Here is a 19,556-nt window from a genome sequence, read left to right as displayed (position 1 = left end):
ACAGAAGCACAGCAGCCAGTCCGCCTCTATGCAGGACACCCTGCCTGCCAAGCCAGCAAAAGATGGCTAGGCTTCCATCCAAGTCTGCACTGAGGCAGAGCTCAACTTCCATTGTCAGGTGCGCTGTGCTCAGCTTGTAGCTTCACTTTAGGGAAGAGAACAAGGCTGTGTTCTTTCCTGGTCTCCCTGGGACCTTTTACAGACTCAAGCTTTCTCCTGGGTGAGAACCCAGCCCTGGCTTGCCTTCACGTGTAAAGTGTTCCACTTCTTCGGTTGCTCCTCTAAGAAGCAAAGGGTTTAGTCGCAAACCCCTAAAGACTGAACTCCCAAGATCTTCTGAGGTCACCCCCCTCGCTGTCTGAAAGTGTACTAGTTTTAGTTTTGGTTTAAACTCTGTCCAGACCAAGTGCTACAAAGCAAGTCATTTCCCTTCTCTGAACCTCACTTTTCTCTTCTCTACAACCTGGAGGGAAGGTGTGTTGACATGTTTCTCCTCCCATGAAATATCAGCAGTCCAAGAGAATTTATTAAAGGAAGAGACCTACAGGGTTAGGTCAAGAACTGGCATTTAGGGGATTGGAAATCTCATGTCTACCTGCCTGCCCTGGGTTCTCTCTGTGGATCCCTGCCTGCCTGCCTGCCTGCCTGCCTGCCTGCCTGCCTCCCTCTCTGCCTTCCCTCCTCCCTTCTCCCCTCGCATCCCATGGCTCCTGTCGTGTGCCAAGCACAGTGCTTGGCGGTGAGAAAGCATGTATCATGAGACAAACACGACCCCAGACCTCAGTGAGTCTATGATTAGTGGGGAAGATGAAACAGTAGTGAAAGAAAGAAATAATCCCTCCATGAGACATAAAGTGACTTTAAGTTGTGCAATAATTAACACTGTTAGAGGCTGAGAGACAGCCCAGCCTGGAAACTTGTCTTAGATAGGACAGCCAGGTAACACCTGTCTGGAGAAGAGATTGAAAAAATAAAAGGTTAAAAAAAAACTAGGCTTATGAAAAATTTGACAGGGGACAAGCAGAAAGGGAGGGAGGAAGGAAAGTGAGAATATCCCAGACAGATGTGAAATCTCCAGACAGAAAAGCCTTGGTTTGCTCTAAAGAGCCTGAAAGAACACCAGCTTGCCTTTGGTGATTTTAGGCAACGTGCATTATCACCCCACTATCTGCTCTTACGGGTCCACATAAACTTCGTGCGTTCACTGATGCTTCAATAGTGGACAATGAGGAGCCTAATGACAGACCTAGTGATACCTCTGATGTGAAGACGTGGGAGCGCCCTGCTCCAGCATCCACTGGCTAATGCCACCATCATCACACAACGAAGGGCCATGAAAGGAAGACAGTGTCACCCGGGGAGACGCTGATGGACAAACTTTCTGAAGCTTAATACAAGGCACAACTCCAGGGGTGCACTGGCGACAGGGGTGAGCTGAACCCTGAAAGGACCAACTGTGGCTTTGGTGCCAAAGTGTTTGAAAAGGTCAGTGGCATTTCCTAAGATGTCCAAGGCTGGACAGGTCCCTCTGTGGTTACATTCACCTAGTGACCCCAGGCCCCCCTGGGGCTGGAGCTACAGTAACACTAAGTATACACACACACACACACACACACACACACTCCTATGAATTCCTAGCAAAGAAAAATATTTTTAAAGTGCATTTTTAACCTTAAGATTTTCATAAATATGTAACAATTCCTGACATCTCTGGGCAAGAGACCAAAGCCAGAGAGCCCTGCAGTGTTCCCACGCCCAAGTAGCATCCTGCTCAGGTTGCACTGTACCCAGGACCCCGCTAAACCTTCTGCCATCAGGATGTTCAGATTACAGAAAATCAAAAAGTACCTATTCCTTGCACACAGTAGCCATTCGATATATGCTAACAATGACGATAACTGCCCCCAAGTACATTTTGCTCCTATTGGTCCCCCAATCTCTTGGAAATGTTCCTTTTGTCAATCCTGAAAAACAAATCTGACAACTGTCTCAAAACAGCCAGGCAGTTTCGCTAACTGTGGCATTCTCTGTGTGCTGTCCTCGGTCATCAGCTGGCTGGCTTCCAACACATGCCGTCCTTCCGAAATATCAATTCTTCCCACCCTACAGCATCTAACTGTGACAGAGGACATGCCATGGAGCAGGAAACACTGCCTCTGCAAGGCTGGTCACAGGAGCACAGGGGCACCCAGAACCAAGTGCCTGCAGGAGGCTGCCTGGCACTCGAATGCCCGTGGGACCTGAGGCTGCGAGACCCAAACAGGCTTCCCACAGACTCCTAATACCCCTGTGAAGGAAACTCAGATAGACCCTGCTCCCAAAAGACATTTACTGAGCACATAAGATGCCCAAAGCATGCAGCCCGGTGCTGTGGGTGATCTCAAGAAACCACACGCGGTAACACCAAGTAGCAGATGAATGGGTAGAAAAGCAGTTTTTAAGGGACTCGAAAGAGGAAAGAGAGAGGGTGCTGGGCTAGGGTGCTCATGGAAGTCTCTGGAAGAATGTAGGACATGTGTCCTGAAAGGGAGTCGGGGGAGAAGAGAGGGAAATCCAGTATGAGAAGTGACGCAAATAAAGGCAGGGATGTTGGAAAGCGAGGCAGTGACCTGGCCAGAGTAGCTTTATGGAAGCATTTTCTCTGGGAACTTCCTGGTTTCTGTCTGCAATGCAGGTGGGCACCCAGCTCTGCAGTGTTGGGCGGCGGCCCCAAAAACACCACTCAGAGCTTCCAGCTGAGAAATTCCTTGGTGATGAGTAAGTCATGAGTCCCCCTGTCTGGGTTAAGAGCCCAAATCCACCTGTGTAAACTTCAGCAGACTACTCATTTTAGTAAAATCTCAGTTTCCCCCTCTGCAAAAAGGGAAGTATAATAGAACCTACTTTGAGTGGTCTGGGGGAGAACTGGATGAGATAACTGATCACAAAACAAGCAGATGTTTTCCCAAATGAACACCACTGCTTATTCAACAATTTGTATCACACATTTCCCGTCTAAGAGAGGGATTTTCTGCTGTGTAAGAACAGATTCAAAAGGTGGGAACACTTCAATTTTAACAAACAAAACGAAGAAGAATGTGATTTTTCTAAATAAAGATTAGCAGATTTGATTATTTACAAAATGTAAAACTACTTCATGGGGAAAAAACTATAACAACAGGAAAAAATAGAATGAGGGAAATATTCAACAATGTTTCAGAGATTCAACAATGTTTTCAGTTTGTATGTTTTAAAAGCATGCACACAAAATTATAAGGAAAACAAGTCACCCAGCGGTAAACATACAAAAATGCATTTTAAAAAACTGCATATGAGCAATTGCAAGTAGAAAACAAAATGGGGGCAGTGGGGGGATATTCCATTCACAATAATACAAAATAATAAAACATTAAGGTTCAGTAATAATAAAACTTTAAACTACTCATTAAATGATGGCATAGCCTTGCTTAAAAACTTTTAATTGTCTCCCATTTTGCCCAAAGTAAAACCCAAACTGTTTAAAATGGCTGACAAGACACCATAGGGTGTGCCCCTTGCCACTTCTCATCTCGTGGACCCACTGGCTTACTTCAGCGTCTTGAAAAGGCACCTCCTGTCCACCACGGGATCTTTGCACAGACCTGCCCGGCATGGTTTCCACTCTCTCATCCCCAGCCTCTCCGCCCCGGTTAATTATGCCTTATCCGTCAGCCCCAGCATGGGCACTTCACTGATGCTACAGGTTGATTTGCAGCCACACACACACAAAGTTCATATATTTAAGTCCTTTCTCCAGCACCTCAGAATGAGAGCTTATTTGGACACACAGTAATTAGTTAGGATAGGGTCATCCTGGAGTGGGGTGTGGCCCTAATCCTACTGGAGACCATATCTCTATCCATAAGGATACTGACATAATCAATGCCCTTTTCAGAGGGGAAATTTGAACACAGACAGGCACACAAGGAGAAAGCCACGTGAACAGGAAGGCAGAAATGCGGTGGTGCTTCTACAAGACAAGGAGCACCGTAGGTGGCCAGCAAACAACCAGAGGGTTGGGCAGAGGTCTGGAACAGGTGCCCTCTCGCAGCCCTTGGGAGGAACTGACCATGCAGACACCTTGACCTCAGAGGACTTCTAGCCTCCAGAATTGGGGCAATAAATGCCTGTGGTGCAAGCCACCTAGTTTGTAGTACTTTGTTACAGCGACTCTAGAAAACTAATACGCCCAGGAAAGCCCCCCAGGCATCCTCCCACTGGGTGAGTTTCTGCCACCTCACTGTCTGGGAAGCCTTGCTTTCCATCAGCTGGAACAGAACGTACTTGATCAGTGTCTGCGTCCACACTGGAGGGAAGCACTCCTTAAGGAGCGGGCAGTGTGCCTGTGTGTTACCTGTGCTACCTGCGGTACCCAGCATGTGAAAGTATTTGTTGACTGTGTCTGGGAAACATGGGAATAAGCTTGGTGGGCATGAGCCCTCCCTGGAATCTTGAGGGGTTAAGGCCAAAGGCAGACCCATCCTGACTGGAACTGAACCAAACACTGAGCATATGTTTACTGTGAGCCCGCCCTGTTCCGGGCCCTTCACCATTATTAACTCAAGGTGTCCTCCCAGCTGCCCACTGAGGTAGGTCCTGTCATCAATCCACTTTAGAGATGGGGAAGTAGAGCCCAGACAAGTTACTGCCCAAAGCTCACAGCTGGAAAGTGGCAGAGCTGGGATTTGAACCCAGGCAGAATGCACTAGGGTCTGTGATTTTAATCTCTCTGTAGCATAATTCTCAGAAATATAAAGGTAACAAGTACAGGTAACAGGTAAGACAGGTACAGAACAGGTAAGCTGCTGTTCAATAAATCCTTCAGGATTACTTAGAGAAATGAGGAGGAGCTGAGGCCTATCCCAAACCTTTACAGAAAAGAAAGAGACAAGCCCCTCCCACGGCTCTCTTCTCAAGGCTTCCATAACAGATAAGGCCTTGGGTTGGCTCTAACCCAGGAGGAATTTTGGGTAGCCTCCTTCTTTCACAGAGTGTTGCACCAGGGTCTTGCACTAATGGGCTTGTAAATCATTGACAGATGGGAACCACCACAACAACTTCTAAACTCAGTCAGTTCTTACTTAATGACTGACTAGAGTAGTGTTAAGTGCACAAGCTCTAGAATCCAGGGTCTGGACCCAAATCCCAACTTGACCACTGACTAAGAGCATGGCCTTGGGAAAGTTATTTAAACTCACTGGCCCTGGAGTTCCTCAGCTACAAAATGAAGATAACAGCAGTATTTACCTAACTGGCTCACCGTGGGGCTGGGGAGCTGGGTTAGCCATATGTAAAGCACTTCAGTCAGTGCCCAGAACATAGTGTGGACAGCTATTCTTATTGCCGTGACTGCTACTGTTTTCATTTTATCCATACAGGGGGGCCTAGATCTTCTCAGTCAGCAGGAGACGTGCATGTTCTTCTTGGAGTGTCGGGGTATAGCGCTCTTGGGGGTCTCATGACTCAAGTCTTACTCCGATAATTTTATAAAGTTTTAGGCCTACTAATGACCCTACAGCATGTAAATATATATATATCTGTAATGTGCATGAACCACACACATATACATGCCACAAACTGTGTCAACTTTTCCCACTTCACATCAGAGGTTTTCTTCTCCAGCTGAAGAGTTTCAGAAACATGCCTTTCTCATAACCAACTTGACAATGTATACTAAGAGTCTTAAAATTTCTCCTCTAGAGAAATTTTAGTGTGAAGGAAAGAAAATAAAAGGAAAGAATCTAAAGGAAAGAATCTAAGGAAAGAATCTAAAATGCAGGCCAAAAAATAATTTCTATATATTTCTAGATATTTATTACCACATTTTTAAAATAGTGAAAAACTATAAAAAAATTAAATCTCTAAAAATAAAGGAATGAATATAGTTAGGTAAGTTACAGAACCGCAATACAAGACACTATTAGTGTAAACATTAAAATTACATTTGCAAAACATTTTGAATAACATTGAAAAGTTCTTAGTCAAAGGTTGTATGAAAATAAGAGACCAAATTATTTACAGGAGAGGATCTCAATGATGTGAAACATGTAGGAAAAAGTGCACAGGTACACATCTGCTGAAACTGAAAAATGATTTTAAACGGGACTAAAGATGATGGCTACTTTTTAGTACATTTTCAAGCCTTGGAAAATTATTTTTATTAGTAAAATTGTTGCATAAATAAGCCAGTTGGAGAAAGACAAGTACCATATGATTTCACGCATATGTAAGCTATAATGAACCAACTGAATGAACAAGCAAAAGGGAGACAGACTCGTAGATGGAGAAGAGGCTGACAGCTCTGGGGAGGATTGCAGGGAGGGTGGAGAGACTGAGCATAAAAAGGAAAAAAGAGAAAGAACTCATGGACGTAGACAACGGTGTGGTGACTGTAGAGGGGAGGGGGAGGTAGAAGAGAGTATAGGGGAGATAAATGGTGATGGAAAAAATTAAATTGAATTTAAACAAATTTAAATATGCAAAAAGAGAAAAAGAAGTTTAAGAAACTCATTGCTTCTTCCTTGTTGGCCTGATAAAAATCTTATACAGTACCTCAGTTTTCAAGTCTGAGGGAATCCAGGCAGATGTGTTTAAAGAAAATGCCAATAAAAGGTATCAAAGTATCAACACAAATCAGAATTAGGTCCAATTCCAAATTCCTCCATTTGCATCGTTACTACCCTGCCCCCCATTCCCTCGCATTGAGCACACGTTGAGGAATGAAGCGGAATAAGCTCAATAAGGCAGGCCACTTCCTTTACCCTCTGACCCAAGCTTTCAGAAGCCTGCGGTCTGACCTTTGTCTGAGGACAGCGAGCGAATGAAGCATGCCTGGTCCCTAATGACCCCCTCACCATGTCTGACTCCTCCAGACAGCCATCACACTCTAACTCCGATGGTATAGAATCCACCTGAAAGCCGGTAAGAGAATAGAGAATAATGTCTAGTCAGAGGAATGAGAAGTTTCTGATCTCCCTCAAGCAAGAGGGCTTTGAGCTTAAACATCATGCCTTCCTCACTCCTGACCCATGAAACATGAGATACTTGGGCATTTTATAAAAGTAGGAAGATAAATGAGCACACAGGAAAACACATGGATGGGTGGATGGATGGATGGATGGATGGATAAGAGAGGAAAAGCAATAAAAATGTCATAATTGTCTCAAAACCAACTCCCTGCCTACAATTTTTTCCCATTAAATCACTCTTTCTAAACACATCTTTCTACAACGTAGCTGTTACTTTACAATCGCTCTTTCCTCTCTACCCCACAGAAAAGGTTTTTAACTGCTCAGTCCGGTGTCCAAGTCTTCCCCAATGTGATTTTCACCTCCTGCCCAGCCTCCTCCTTCAACTCCCCGGCCTCCTGATCATTCTCCAAACCTGTCCTGGTCATTCTCCCCTCCTGGATTTTCATCTATTTATCGAGCATGCCCATTCCCTCGCATTACCCATCAAAGTTTTTCTGCTATATTTATTTCATACCGTAATATTATGTGAAAAGGTTTGTATTCTCTCTCTCTCCTCCTTCCCTCCTTCCCTTCCTTTCTCTCCCTCCCTCCGTCTCTTTACCACCCTCCTTTCTCTAGGAGGTTCCCAAAAAGGGAAAAATCTCTTCTACATCCTTACACGCACCCCACCCCGTGCCTAGCATAGATACCGCACATAGTCAGTCTCATTAAATGAATTGACCCCACTGGGGAACTTCGCTCCATTCCATGATGTACTTCATAACGTACAGAAGGCACCTGGCACAGCACTGAGTCCACGGTAAGCGTCCAAAAGCAAGTACCAAGTGAACTGCTCAGGACCACAGGATACAAGATCAACACACAAAACAAGCACATTTCCGTTTCTATTCATTAACAGTGAACATTTGAAAACTGTAATTTAGAACACAATACCTTTTATAACATTCCCAAGGAAATGAAATACTTCAGCAGACACTTAACAAAACATATACAGCTTTTGTATGTTTTGTACAGTAAAAAAATACAAAATGTGGATAAAAAATCAAAGACATATCAGTGAAGATATGTGCCATGTTCATGTATTACAAGACTCAACATAAATATGTCATAAATAAGAATGTATTAAATCTCACTGGCAAAGGCGAGTCTCTAGACAAAGACAGAATAATGCACTGTTGTAATGGTGGTGTATAGATCACTTTTAACACTAGCATAAAAGTTAAAAGACAAAAGTATTTAAATAGCTATAAGCATAAAAATTGTTAATGTATAAATAATATATATAGAAGTAAATTCTGACACCAATGACATAAAATATGGGAGCAAAGTAAAAATGTAGAGATTTCATCTGTGACTGAAGTTGTTATCAGCTTAAAATAGGCTTTTATAAGTTTTATGCAGTCCTCGTGGTAACCACAAAGAAAAACCCATAGTGGGTCTAACAAGATAAGGAGAAAAGAATCAAGGTATATCACTACACATAATCATCACGATCTTCTCAGGACTGAGAAGGTGCTCACTACCCAGGCCTGGATTTAAAACTATTTGGGGAGGCAGCATGGCCAAGTGAGACAGGCATGGACTTTGAAGTTTTATAGACCTAAACTCAAACTTAATCTTCATTATCTGCTGGCTGTCAGAACCACAGGTGGGATAAATCCCTTTCAAGGTTGTGTTAAGTGACATGCTGATGAATAAAACGCCTAGCACATCCCAGACACATAATAAATGGCAATCTTTTAAATCAACAGTACAATTGAACGGATGTTCTTTAAAATGTTGCAAATGTAAATACAAGTCACCTTTACATAAGGATACATCAGGTGACATGACATCTGTGAAGGAGACTGATCTGGAATTCCCAGAGTCCTCTCCTGGCTTTCTTCTGGTGGGTCCAGTCTCTCTCTGCATAGCAATGAAGGAAGGAGCCAGCCCAGTCAGGAAATCCTCATCCCTGAACATAGTTAAAGCTTTGGCTATGTAACTCAAGTAGTCCCTTTAATTCCCTCTCTCAGGAATTTAAACCATAGAAAGGATAGTTGCATATAATGGCAAAGGAGCCATGACATGCCATGATCCCTGGAGGGGCCGAAGATTTTGCCAGCCCTAGGGTTTCGTCATTATCTTTTTCCTCCGGATATTGAGCCAACACAGTAACCTTTCAACAAATCCTATAGCTTGCCCAAGTCAGTGTGATTTCTGTTGGTTGTAACCAAGAATTATGAATATAAAGCCTTTCAGAGTCACTTGGAAGCCATTCCCTGTTGGTTATGCTCTCTGACCCCCAGGGAGCCAAGATTCCCAGCTGCCAGCGCATGCTCACAGGGTTGATGTCTCAGACACAACTCCGGGGAGAGCAGCACCTATAACCAATCTCTTGTGTCACCAGTCTCTAAAATCAATGTTAATTGCCCAATTAAACAAGCCTGATGCTGACAGAATGTGAACTAATTAGTAAGTGCCAGAGCTCATTCCAATTATTAACCTTTATGGTTGTCATTTATAAAGATAAGGGTGCAACCATGGATTTTTGCATGAATGAATTTGTGCCTGCCATTCCGAGCCAGCCGTAAGGAAAGTGGGTAAAAGGAAAAGGTGCTATGCTGGGAGAAGATTCCCCAAAACAAGTGTTCATGGACCTTTCAGAGACACAGATGGTAAAAAGTCTCTTAGAGGAGTGCTTACATCAGAATCAAGTGAAGAGTTCTTTAAAACTCTAAGTTCCTAGATCTTGACCCCAAAAATTGATTCAGTAGATTTGGAATAAGGCCCAGGAAACTGGCTTTTCTTATATTTCCCAGCCGATTCTCATGATCTACCAGAATTAAAAATCCCCTGGAAAAATATACAAGGAAACTCATCCCTAGCCCCCAAAGTAACCCCTTAGACATAGGTGTCTCATGAAATACGAATGGCTGCCCATCTAGAAAGGCCAGGAAAGAGTGATTGGTAATGTAACAGCAAGAGCACAGGGCTGCTGAGAATCAGGAGACCTAGATCTGGCTCCCAAATCTAAAATCACTGACCACCAACCCATTCAAAAACTTAGTTTATCCATCTGTAAAATGGAACATTCAATTAAACAAGACTTACACTCCTCCTAGAAATATGAGTTGGGCAGGTGTTCCTGTGGACAATGACTACAAATATGAGACCAATTTAAGCTATTAATGCCATCAAAAAGGGGATCTTTTAAAAGATAAACTCTACGGTATTGAATTTTAAGACGACTTCAGTTTTAACTTGGACACAAAACATTTAGAAGCAACAGCAAGATGTAAAATGCTTCCTTTTGAAGTCCAGTGACTCCTAAATAGAGCTTCACAGACATGTGACAGAGAAAAGAGGGCTTTTACCAGTTTATTGCTCCCTCAATAATGTCTGGGGCAGCGGCCTTTGCAGGGACGCTGCCAGAAGCCTCCTAAAGACATTTATAGTCTATGTCCAATAAGGTAATTGGCCACCAAATGATGAGAAAGTAACTATGAAAGCTCGACTACCTAATCTTTATAGTCGTTATACATATAAGCGGGAATGGGGTATGTAAAACTATATTCTCCTATAAACTTGGAAATAGATAGGCTCTGTGTGAATTGAAACTATTCCTTTTTTTTTTTTTGACTTCAAACCACATTCCAAGGGCTCGCCTAGCCTCGTTTTACACACATGGACATCTGGCAGAGAAATAAATTAAGGCTTACCTTAGAGGGTACAAAAATGCATCCATTTATAAGTGTTATTTTAGAAGGGACTGTCTGGTCCTGTTGACTTATTAACTTCATTAGAAGGCTAATGAATCTACTGCTGAGCAAATGAGAGGGAGCTCGGGCTGTGAAAAGGGATAGGCAAAAAATTTCACACCCCTTCTCCACATGGCGGGGTTATTTATGATCGTGATAAAAATGGCACTGCATTTGGAGGAAAGAGAAAAACAACATAAAATAATCAACAGACACGATTCACAGAAAAGTGTTACATTCTCTCAGCCACTGGACACAAATCCAGATTTACACATGTCCAAGGCCTCCCTACTAGAAAAAAAAAGACTAGGTCATAAAAGAACATCCCTTTCCCATAATAAATAAGAAAGTATTAAATCTGTAATCCAGATCTGCTTCTCCAGCATCCACATTTCCCTCTCTTTTCTGAGGGCTCAGTATTTGGGGCAGACTCCTTCCTCATTCTATTCTTCAGAACACAGACTCACAGACTGAATGATGATCTCTATATTTAATGAATTTAAATTAAGTATTTCGGACAGGTGTTCTGGCTAACACCTGCTAATGGCCACTATCCATCAGTGAAGGGCACCCCAGCAGAGTGAGTCCAAGGAGCTGACACTGGTTTTTGGGGGAGGGTGGCTGCGCTCAGGCTGTTATCTATCGGGCATCATAAATCCTAATGCCATGCTTCCTATTTGACTTCCCAAGTTGGCAGAGTCTGTGGACCTGGAATTGAAAGAGACCTGGGAGAACATCTCATCCAGTGCTTTTAATGAGGAAAGAGAAGACTGGCATAAATAGTCAAGTTCATTGGTAACTGTGATGGGCTTAGAACCCAAGCTTCCTCTGAGCTCTGTGGTTCCCATCCCTGCCTGAACATAAGAATCCACTGGGGAGCTTTCAAGATTATACATCCTAATGCCTGCACTTACTCAATTGGAATCTCTTGGGTAGGGCCCATGAATCTAGATTTTTCATTCATTCCACAAATAATTCTTAGGATATGCCAAATTTGAGAACCATGTATGACCCCACCCTACCTTCCATGTTAATTCCTTGAGAGGTAACAAAACTCTTCAGTGAGCTTAGATCCCCTATTAGAGGGCTGTCAAACTCATTTTCACCAGGGGCCACATCAGCCTCACAGTTTCTATCAGAGGGCCGAACGTAATTTTAGGACTGTATAAATGGAACTAGTCCTCAACAATTAAGTGAGAGCTCAGTGCTGCCACCAGGTAGAAACAAGGTGCCAGGCCAGATAAAATAAGGCAGAGGGCCAGATTTGGCCCACGGGCCTTGTGTTTGCCACCTGTGCCCTAATAGTTGCATTGAAAATAAAATCATCCGTAATGAATGAGTTAACTCTGTGCTATATTAGGGGAACTTAAATCAGATTGTGTGTTTTGCATTCTGTATGCAAAAATCATCTTCTGCTGTAGGAAAACCAAGAAGTACATTAACATTACCCTTTTGCTAAGCACAGAAGAATTTCTAAAGGAGAAAGCTCCAGAGTTTTCTCTTCATAGAAATGTATCATTTCCAGGCATTAGGTGCTTCCGATTCTAGGTGTTCTCTGCACCCCACCCTCCTAAAGATACCAGCCCAGCTGTCATTTGGAGCCTGTAGAAGCTGCTGGGCCAGGAGGAACAAACAGGCCTATGAACAAACACTAATGACTATATTGAGTAATGACTGGATTGCAGGCATTTTACATTCTGTGTATCATCTTGATGAATCCTTGAGAAACTTCTGCGAGATAGGTCTTCTCATCATCCTACTATATGGAGAAGCAAAGGAGGTTTATGAAATTAAAACATTGCTCGAGGTGGTACTGCTAGTAAGCAGTATATCCGGGATTCCCACCCAGACCATTTGAATCTGGAACCCACTCCAACCACTATGCCTACTCAACCCCATCTGTTACTGGGTGCTTCTGAGACCTACGGAAACTCCTAGTGTGTGAAAGGAGTGTTACATCCTAATGCAAAAATAAGATATTTTACACTAAACAGAAAAACAAAATATAGGTGCACATTGATCAGTTCTCCAGTCATTCCTAAAACTGCTTTGCATCCTTTACAGAATGAGGTGGGGAGATAATAATTAAAATATAAGTATTTCTGCACTAGGGCCACTCATTGCAGGCTGCACTGTATTTGGTTCATACATATGTATTCTTGCCCATGTCTGATGCTGTTTGCAATGTGTATTAATATTATCTGCCAACCAAACTAAACATACCTTGAGGAGAGTGATCAGGACTAACTTATTCTGCATCCCCAGCAGTGAGCACGGGGCTGCTTACATACAGATGCTCAATTAATATCTGTTCAGTTGAATGTTTGCTGACCCATTCAGGAGTTTCCACCAGATTTATTAGCAGTGAAAGCAAATAGAAGAAAGCCCCAGTCCTAGAGGGAGGATTTCACAGCCCGTGTCAGGCCAGCCTTCGGGACCTCACATGTGAGGAGATGAACGAATGGGATGGAAAGCTTTTAATTAACAGCCTTGCAAAAAAAAATGTCATTCCAATCTGCTGTTTTGTTTCCATTAATTCACTCAGATTCAACAGGAATTCCACCGAGGAATTGGGGTGAACAGCTGGAGAAGGAGGGAAGCACATAAATAAATCATGAGTGTCATTAAAATGTGTAAACTAATAACTTCTGGGAAGTCTCGGCAATTATTATCAGGGTTTTCTCGGCAAACAAAAAAATTAATAATTCCAAAAGGTCTCCAATTCCTATTTTTAAAAATAGAAACATACCATCCGCCAGAAAGGTCACTGATAGAACAATTAGGAGAGGAAATAAACGGCCCGGACAACAGCTTGCGAAGCAGATGAAAAGTCACAGGATTCCCCAGTGGCAGGAGGATGAGACAACTCAATACAAGGAAAGTGACAGGGCAAGGCGGGCTGGGCTGGCATTGGCTTGGAGCTATTGGAATGTCAGCTCTGTTCTCTAAGCTCTTATTTAGTGTCGCCCAAGGGATAGGCTTTGTAGTTCTAGAAATCAGAAAGGCACATGTCCCCTGCTTTTGATAGGTTCCTAGGCTGGGAACAAATCACAACACACTGTTGGGATGTGACATTAGTGGCAAACAGGGGAGGGTCAGGGAAGGTGTCCAGGAGAATGTGCCTGGGAAGGGGTGTCCTCCATAGATACCCCCAAACCAGGACCTCCTCTGCCTGAAGTCCCCTTGTTCTGCAGCTCCTGCAGACAGACAGAGTAATGGCTGAGCCCAGTTGCTTATCACAGGGCAGAATTTATTCCATGCTGCTAGGCTAGGAGTGAATGAAATGGAGCAGGAGAAAAAACAAGAACCGAGGTGAAGTAGCAATGGAGAGAAACCATGCATTGCCATGGATTCCTGGTTGCTCTTCTGCCTCCACAAAGGCACACCCATTCGCAGTGTTGTGAGGATCCCTAATCCAATAGGAAATCCACAGGAAAACTCCTGATCATAAACCGACTCCTCAGGGACCTTACCTCAGGAGTAGCACTTGAGATAGAGAGATGGAAGCTGGACAATTGCTTACCAGCTCATCTCACTCCAGAAATTAGTTCCTTCAACCATCTTTTTAAGGGAAGACTCTGTTTACCAGTCCAAGTGTCAATGTTTAAGACATATAGAATTGAGTCCCAGAAGCGATTTGCTAGTCAGAAACCTAAATCTCAACCATGACTTATATTCAAAACCAAAGACTCAAAAACCTCAGGCAGCAGAATAATTGGCCTTATCATAGTTGCCACTTCCAGAGAAAGTGACATTCCTGCTCCCAAATTGAGGACCATGAATGTCAACAAATGAGGCAGAGGTACAGACACCTGTGCTTGCAGAGAAGCATGAAGATGGCACCAAAGCATATGCTACATGCTGCTGTCACAGGGATGAGGGAGTCCATGGCCATATGTCATTGAGTCCACGATGCCTGCACATCAGCTAACGGTGGCCTATTTTCAGCGGGAATGGAAGATACAAGAAGTAAAATGTTATCTCTGCCCAGCTGCACAGTTTCCACTTAGGAGGACATGTGACACTATGGAAAGAGTTCAAGTTCAGGAGCCAGGGAGGGCCCTGCTCTCAGATGTATGACCTTAGGCCTGGATCCCCTCTCCCCTCAGCTTATTAACTGTACGACAGGTAGCAAGTCGTTTAACTCCTGAAATGCTCAATATTTTCATCTGTAAAATGGGGCCGATGATACCCAACTCTCAAGTCTGCTGTAAAGGACAGCACAAGATAGCTTAGGTAAAGGAACTAGCATGGAAAAGCAGTTCAGTTACAGGTGGATTACATGATGATTAATTCTCCCTGAGTTTGTTGCATGTGTAGAACCACATGCCGTTCATTTTCTAGGAAATGTACATATTTCATGTTATTGAAATATCATAACCACCCTATGAGGTCAGTTTTGGTATAATCCTCATTGTACAGATAAGGAAATGGAGGTACAGAGAGGTGGAGAAACTTGTTCAAGGTCACCCTGTGACTAAGTGGAAAAGTCATGAACTTGAACCTAGACCATCAGTCCCAAAGGCTTCACCTTGACTCATCACTCCTCCTTGAGTCAGGCTTCTACTAAATCTAATAGAGTTGGGGCCCAAAATTGCTTGACTGATGGGCAGCCCCCTAGTCCGACACACTATGGGCTGAAAATACTGATAGTGAAACCTTGGTTCTTTTGAAAAAGTCATCACCTAACCTCATCAATTCTCTGAGCTTGAAATCCTATATGTAAATTGTTATTTGACTAAGAGATGCCAACAGGTGGTTGTGCCAATGGCCATTTATGCTGTCATTCTTCTGTTGGTGGAGACAAAACTTGAACCACCTCCTGCACAAAAGCACCAAGGAGTTCCAGAAAGAGTGCCACAAAGGCACACGATGCTGCTACATTGCTGAATGCTTTTAAACAGCCTTGTCTATTTAGAAGTAGATGGCCTCTGAATTATTAATCCAGTAAGGCAAATAATTATATCACAGTGGAACCTGCCAGGGAATGTCAGCTTGTCATGACAGCTACTGCTCCAGGCTCCTCTGTTACACAGAAAATTGAAGAATCCCCAAATTCAATTTCAGCTTGGTTAAGCGTGTTGGGCCAAATCATGAAACCGAAAGGGTGCATGTTTAATTTAGTTTCTTTTCTCTGCACACTGTATTACTAAGGAAGATCCCAGTGCTCTAGGCTCTAACTGCAAAATGCATCATCATCAGTAGGAAAGAGAGTGGGAGACAGAGGTCTATAGGAGCTGAGCAGGGAAGAAAATAAAACGTCAGAAGACACCTTGTGAGGCACCAGCAAGCTGGAAAACCCCACAAGATTTAGGAACAGCCCCTTGCCTCAATTATGCTCCATCTGGGTTTCTAAGCTGGGATTTATGTGGTCCATGAACCTTCTGAAACACAACACAAAAATAAAAATACATTCCTATATAACATTCATCCAGAGGGAAAGCCCATAATATCCAATGGCTTTTCAAGTCCCTAAGAGGTCACACCACATGGAATCTGTCATCTGTAAACTCTGCTGTGAATAACCCGTTTGGCTTGGCCCTCCTGTGAACCTGGGGAGGCCCCACTCTTCCTATTGGGTCCAACAACCAGTTTCTCTCCCACCCAGTTTGGCTCCCTTCTCTCCAGAAGCCCAGCCTTGCCTGGCCTTTTCCCTGCCCCAGTGACATTTTTCCACTTTCCATTTGCAAAATTGCATCCTACCCATCATTCCAACATTCAGCTCAGAAAATCTTGCCTACAAAAGAACATCTTTAACTAGGTAGAATTGGCATTCCAATTCCCTTCAGTTAACACAAGGGACAGCATTCTAAATCACTCTTTCCTCCTCCCCGTCCCCTCTCATCACCCCCTGAAAGTCTCTGCTAAGCCCTAGAAGCACAGAATCCATTCCCTTGATGCCCCTCAATCTCCTTCACATGGACGCCTGAGTCAAAGGAGCCTTATAAACAAAGTCAATAATGAAGTGAAAACTATACAAACACAGAGGGTTATAGCAATCATTAATTATTACAACTGAGTGAGCACTTCCTGCATGTGAATTACTGTCCTGTTTGTTCATTTATCATTTCATTGAATCCTTGCAATCTATCCATTAATTTATTTATTGAGCAAACATTTTTAGGTCCTTTCTGTTTGCCAGATACTTTCCTAGGTGCTGAGGATACAGCATTAAATGAAAATGGGAAAAAAATCTCTCGCTACATGCTTAGATGTTAAGTAAGTATAGGCAGACCATCAATAAGTCAGTGGGTAAATATTTGGCGTGCCGGAAGGTGAGGAGGCCTAAGGAGTGATGGAATGTCAAGTCCTGGGGACCGGCCTCACCCCGTAGGTGAACAAAGAGGGGGAGGGGAGTGAGGGAGAGCCAGCCTCTGATATAGAAGAGACCTCAGGCAGAGGAAGAGCCAGAGGCCAGGGTTCTGGGGAAAACAGATTGGTGTGTACAAGGAACATGAGGACAAGGTGGCTGGAGCAAAGGCAGCCTCCGTACTGTAAACAACTTCCATTCAGGGAAACTGAGACTTAGAGAATGAAATGGGTTGAATGGTGCTTCCCACCCGCAAAACCACACGTCCATGTTCTAACCCCCAGATCCTATAATGGGGACCTCATTTTAAAAATAGTGTTCTTTGAGGTACAGTTAAGGATCTTGAGATTAGATCATCCTGGATTATCCAGGTGGGCCCCAAATCCAATGATAAGTGTCCTCAAAGGGACAGACCATGAAAAGACATGAGCACAGAGGAGAAAGTCACACAGAGATTGGAGTAATGCAGTCATAAGGCATGCTGACAGCCACCAGAAGCTTAAAGAGGCAAAGAATTCTTCCTAAGCCTCCTGGAGAAAGTGTGGCCCTGCCAACCCCTTGGTTTTAGTCCCCTAGCCTCCAGAACTGGGAGAGAATTAGTGTCTGCTGTTTAAGCTGCCCAGGCTGTGGTCTCTATTATGGCAGCCATGGGACACTAACAGAGAGCAGTAAAATAAAGTTCCCAAAGTCACAGAGCATTCTGGGAGTAGTGGGAGTGGGGAGCAAACTGGGGCTTGAATCCTGTTAACTGGACATTAGGATGCTCTTAGAGCCACTCAGATGTCTACTGTCTTTTGTGCACACCAGTGCATATACTGGCTGATGACCGTGGGGCACACACTGGGTCCCTTAAGGGCTTCCAGCATTAGGTACCTGGCTTCGGCTCCCAGGCTTTGCCTGGCTGCCAGTCTCTCCTGAAACTTGGGATGCTGTCTCCCATTGCATGGATGGGATTCTCTGGCCTGTTTTGTTATTTGCCCTGAGCAGACAGCATGAGAGTCAAGCTTAACAGGTCACCACATCACTGTGATTGGACCTGAGAGGGAGGATTCTGAGGCCCCGGTTCCCCGGGAGTCCCGTGTGAGTGCAAACAGGCATGCTTTCATATATTACAAGTACCCTGCTTACTTATTGCCCTGCCAATTTTCAATGAGCAGCAAAATTAGGTTTTGGACAACCTGTGCAAATGGAGGCAGGCCTCGGTCGATAGGAGCAATTAACCCCTAAATATTTAATAGACGCTGTGACTGCTCCCTCTCCCTGGCAGAGAGGCCCTGGCTAGTCTTCTGCAAATAAACAAGTCAGATGAAGAAGCAGCAAGGTGTGCAGAACTCATGCCCCAGGACCCTCTGCTCCAGGACCCAAGGAAACCCTCAGGACAGGGCTCTGGGGTGATGATGCCAAGTGAGTGGCCTTTAGTGACAGCATCTTTCCCTGTGTTTACAAAAGAAAAGATCAGTGGGATACATACACAGCCTCCTAAGTTTCACAGACAGAATAAGAATGGAGGGTGAGATGCAGACTCACAGTGGCTAATGAAACTTGCTGTCGCCCTGTGTGACTGCAGGCAGTGTGACGATGAGCCTGAGTGTGAGTGTGCATGTGCATGTGAGGAGGTATACGGGAAGGTAAGCATGCAGGCATTCCCTATGCAGAGAAGCTCCTAGGTTCACAGCTTCGTGCAAGCCCTGTCTGCCTTAACCCACCCACACCCATCTTCTGCCTGGCCCCTGTGTCCCTGAGCCCCACCGGGGCTGACTTACCTAGCACACACAATAGGCAGTGCCTAAGGCACAAACACTTTCTTTCTTTGAAAATCAAAGCAAACAATGAAATTTTAGGCTAAAACAAAATGTTTTAATACATTTGTCTTTATACCAATGCACTCATAAATTATCTTCTAATATTATTTTATAGAGGAAGGAGCCCACAAAAGCTTAGGATCATCAAAGTCAATGCACAGACCTGATCCCACATGGGTCTGTTCTTGCAAGTGCAGGCTTCTCAAGAACTACGGCACCTCACATCACAGTGGACTGAAAATAGGCACACCCAGGCCGAGTATCCCTCCCACAGTAGACCCCTTATCCACAATGACACAGGGTCTCTCCTTGAATCAGGCACGCCCCCCAGCTGTCCAGCCAGCCTACATTCCTCAGGAAGAACGTGACAGGGCAGGAACGCAGAAGCAACAACACTGCTGAGGACAGTGCATGCCCGGCCCCACAAGAGATAAGGTAATTGCTGTGGCAATTCCCAGGTGTGGGCCATCGGTTCCACCTGGGACATGAAAGAGTGTTTCCAGGGGGAGCCCATCTTCTGCTTCTTTCAAAACAGACTTCCCAACGTCTTAGCCTGCATTTCTCACAGAGCCAAACCAAGTAGCTCCTTAAGAATCTCTAATCCTCTTACCTCCAAAGCGAACTCTCAGTCACGCTCCCCAGGTTGAAGTCATACAGCTTCGTCAGGATAAGTATAACCTGCAAGGGGGGAGAGGTGGGGGGAGAGGAGAGGAGC

The 19,556-nt window shown here is 44.2% G+C and overlaps 1 protein-coding gene across 1 annotated transcript in view; it reads right to left on the bottom strand.

The window, feature by feature from the left end:
* SORCS3 (sortilin related VPS10 domain containing receptor 3) overlaps positions 1 to 19,556 on the bottom strand; it is a 558,638-nt gene that overhangs the window by 369,617 nt on the left and 169,465 nt on the right. Inside the window, exon 2 of the mRNA XM_045854121.1 lies at positions 19,452 to 19,519. Coding sequence (XP_045710077.1) covers positions 19,452 to 19,519 — 68 coding nt within the window. The remainder of the gene's footprint in view (positions 1 to 19,451; positions 19,520 to 19,556) is intronic.

Source organism: Phyllostomus hastatus, unplaced genomic scaffold (assembly GCF_019186645.2).
Source record: "Phyllostomus hastatus isolate PE091 unplaced genomic scaffold, TTU_PhHast_1.1 phas_scaffold_1066, whole genome shotgun sequence".
NCBI lineage: Eukaryota > Metazoa > Chordata > Mammalia > Chiroptera > Phyllostomidae > Phyllostomus > Phyllostomus hastatus.
This window is presented reverse-complemented; position numbering and strand designations above follow the sequence as displayed.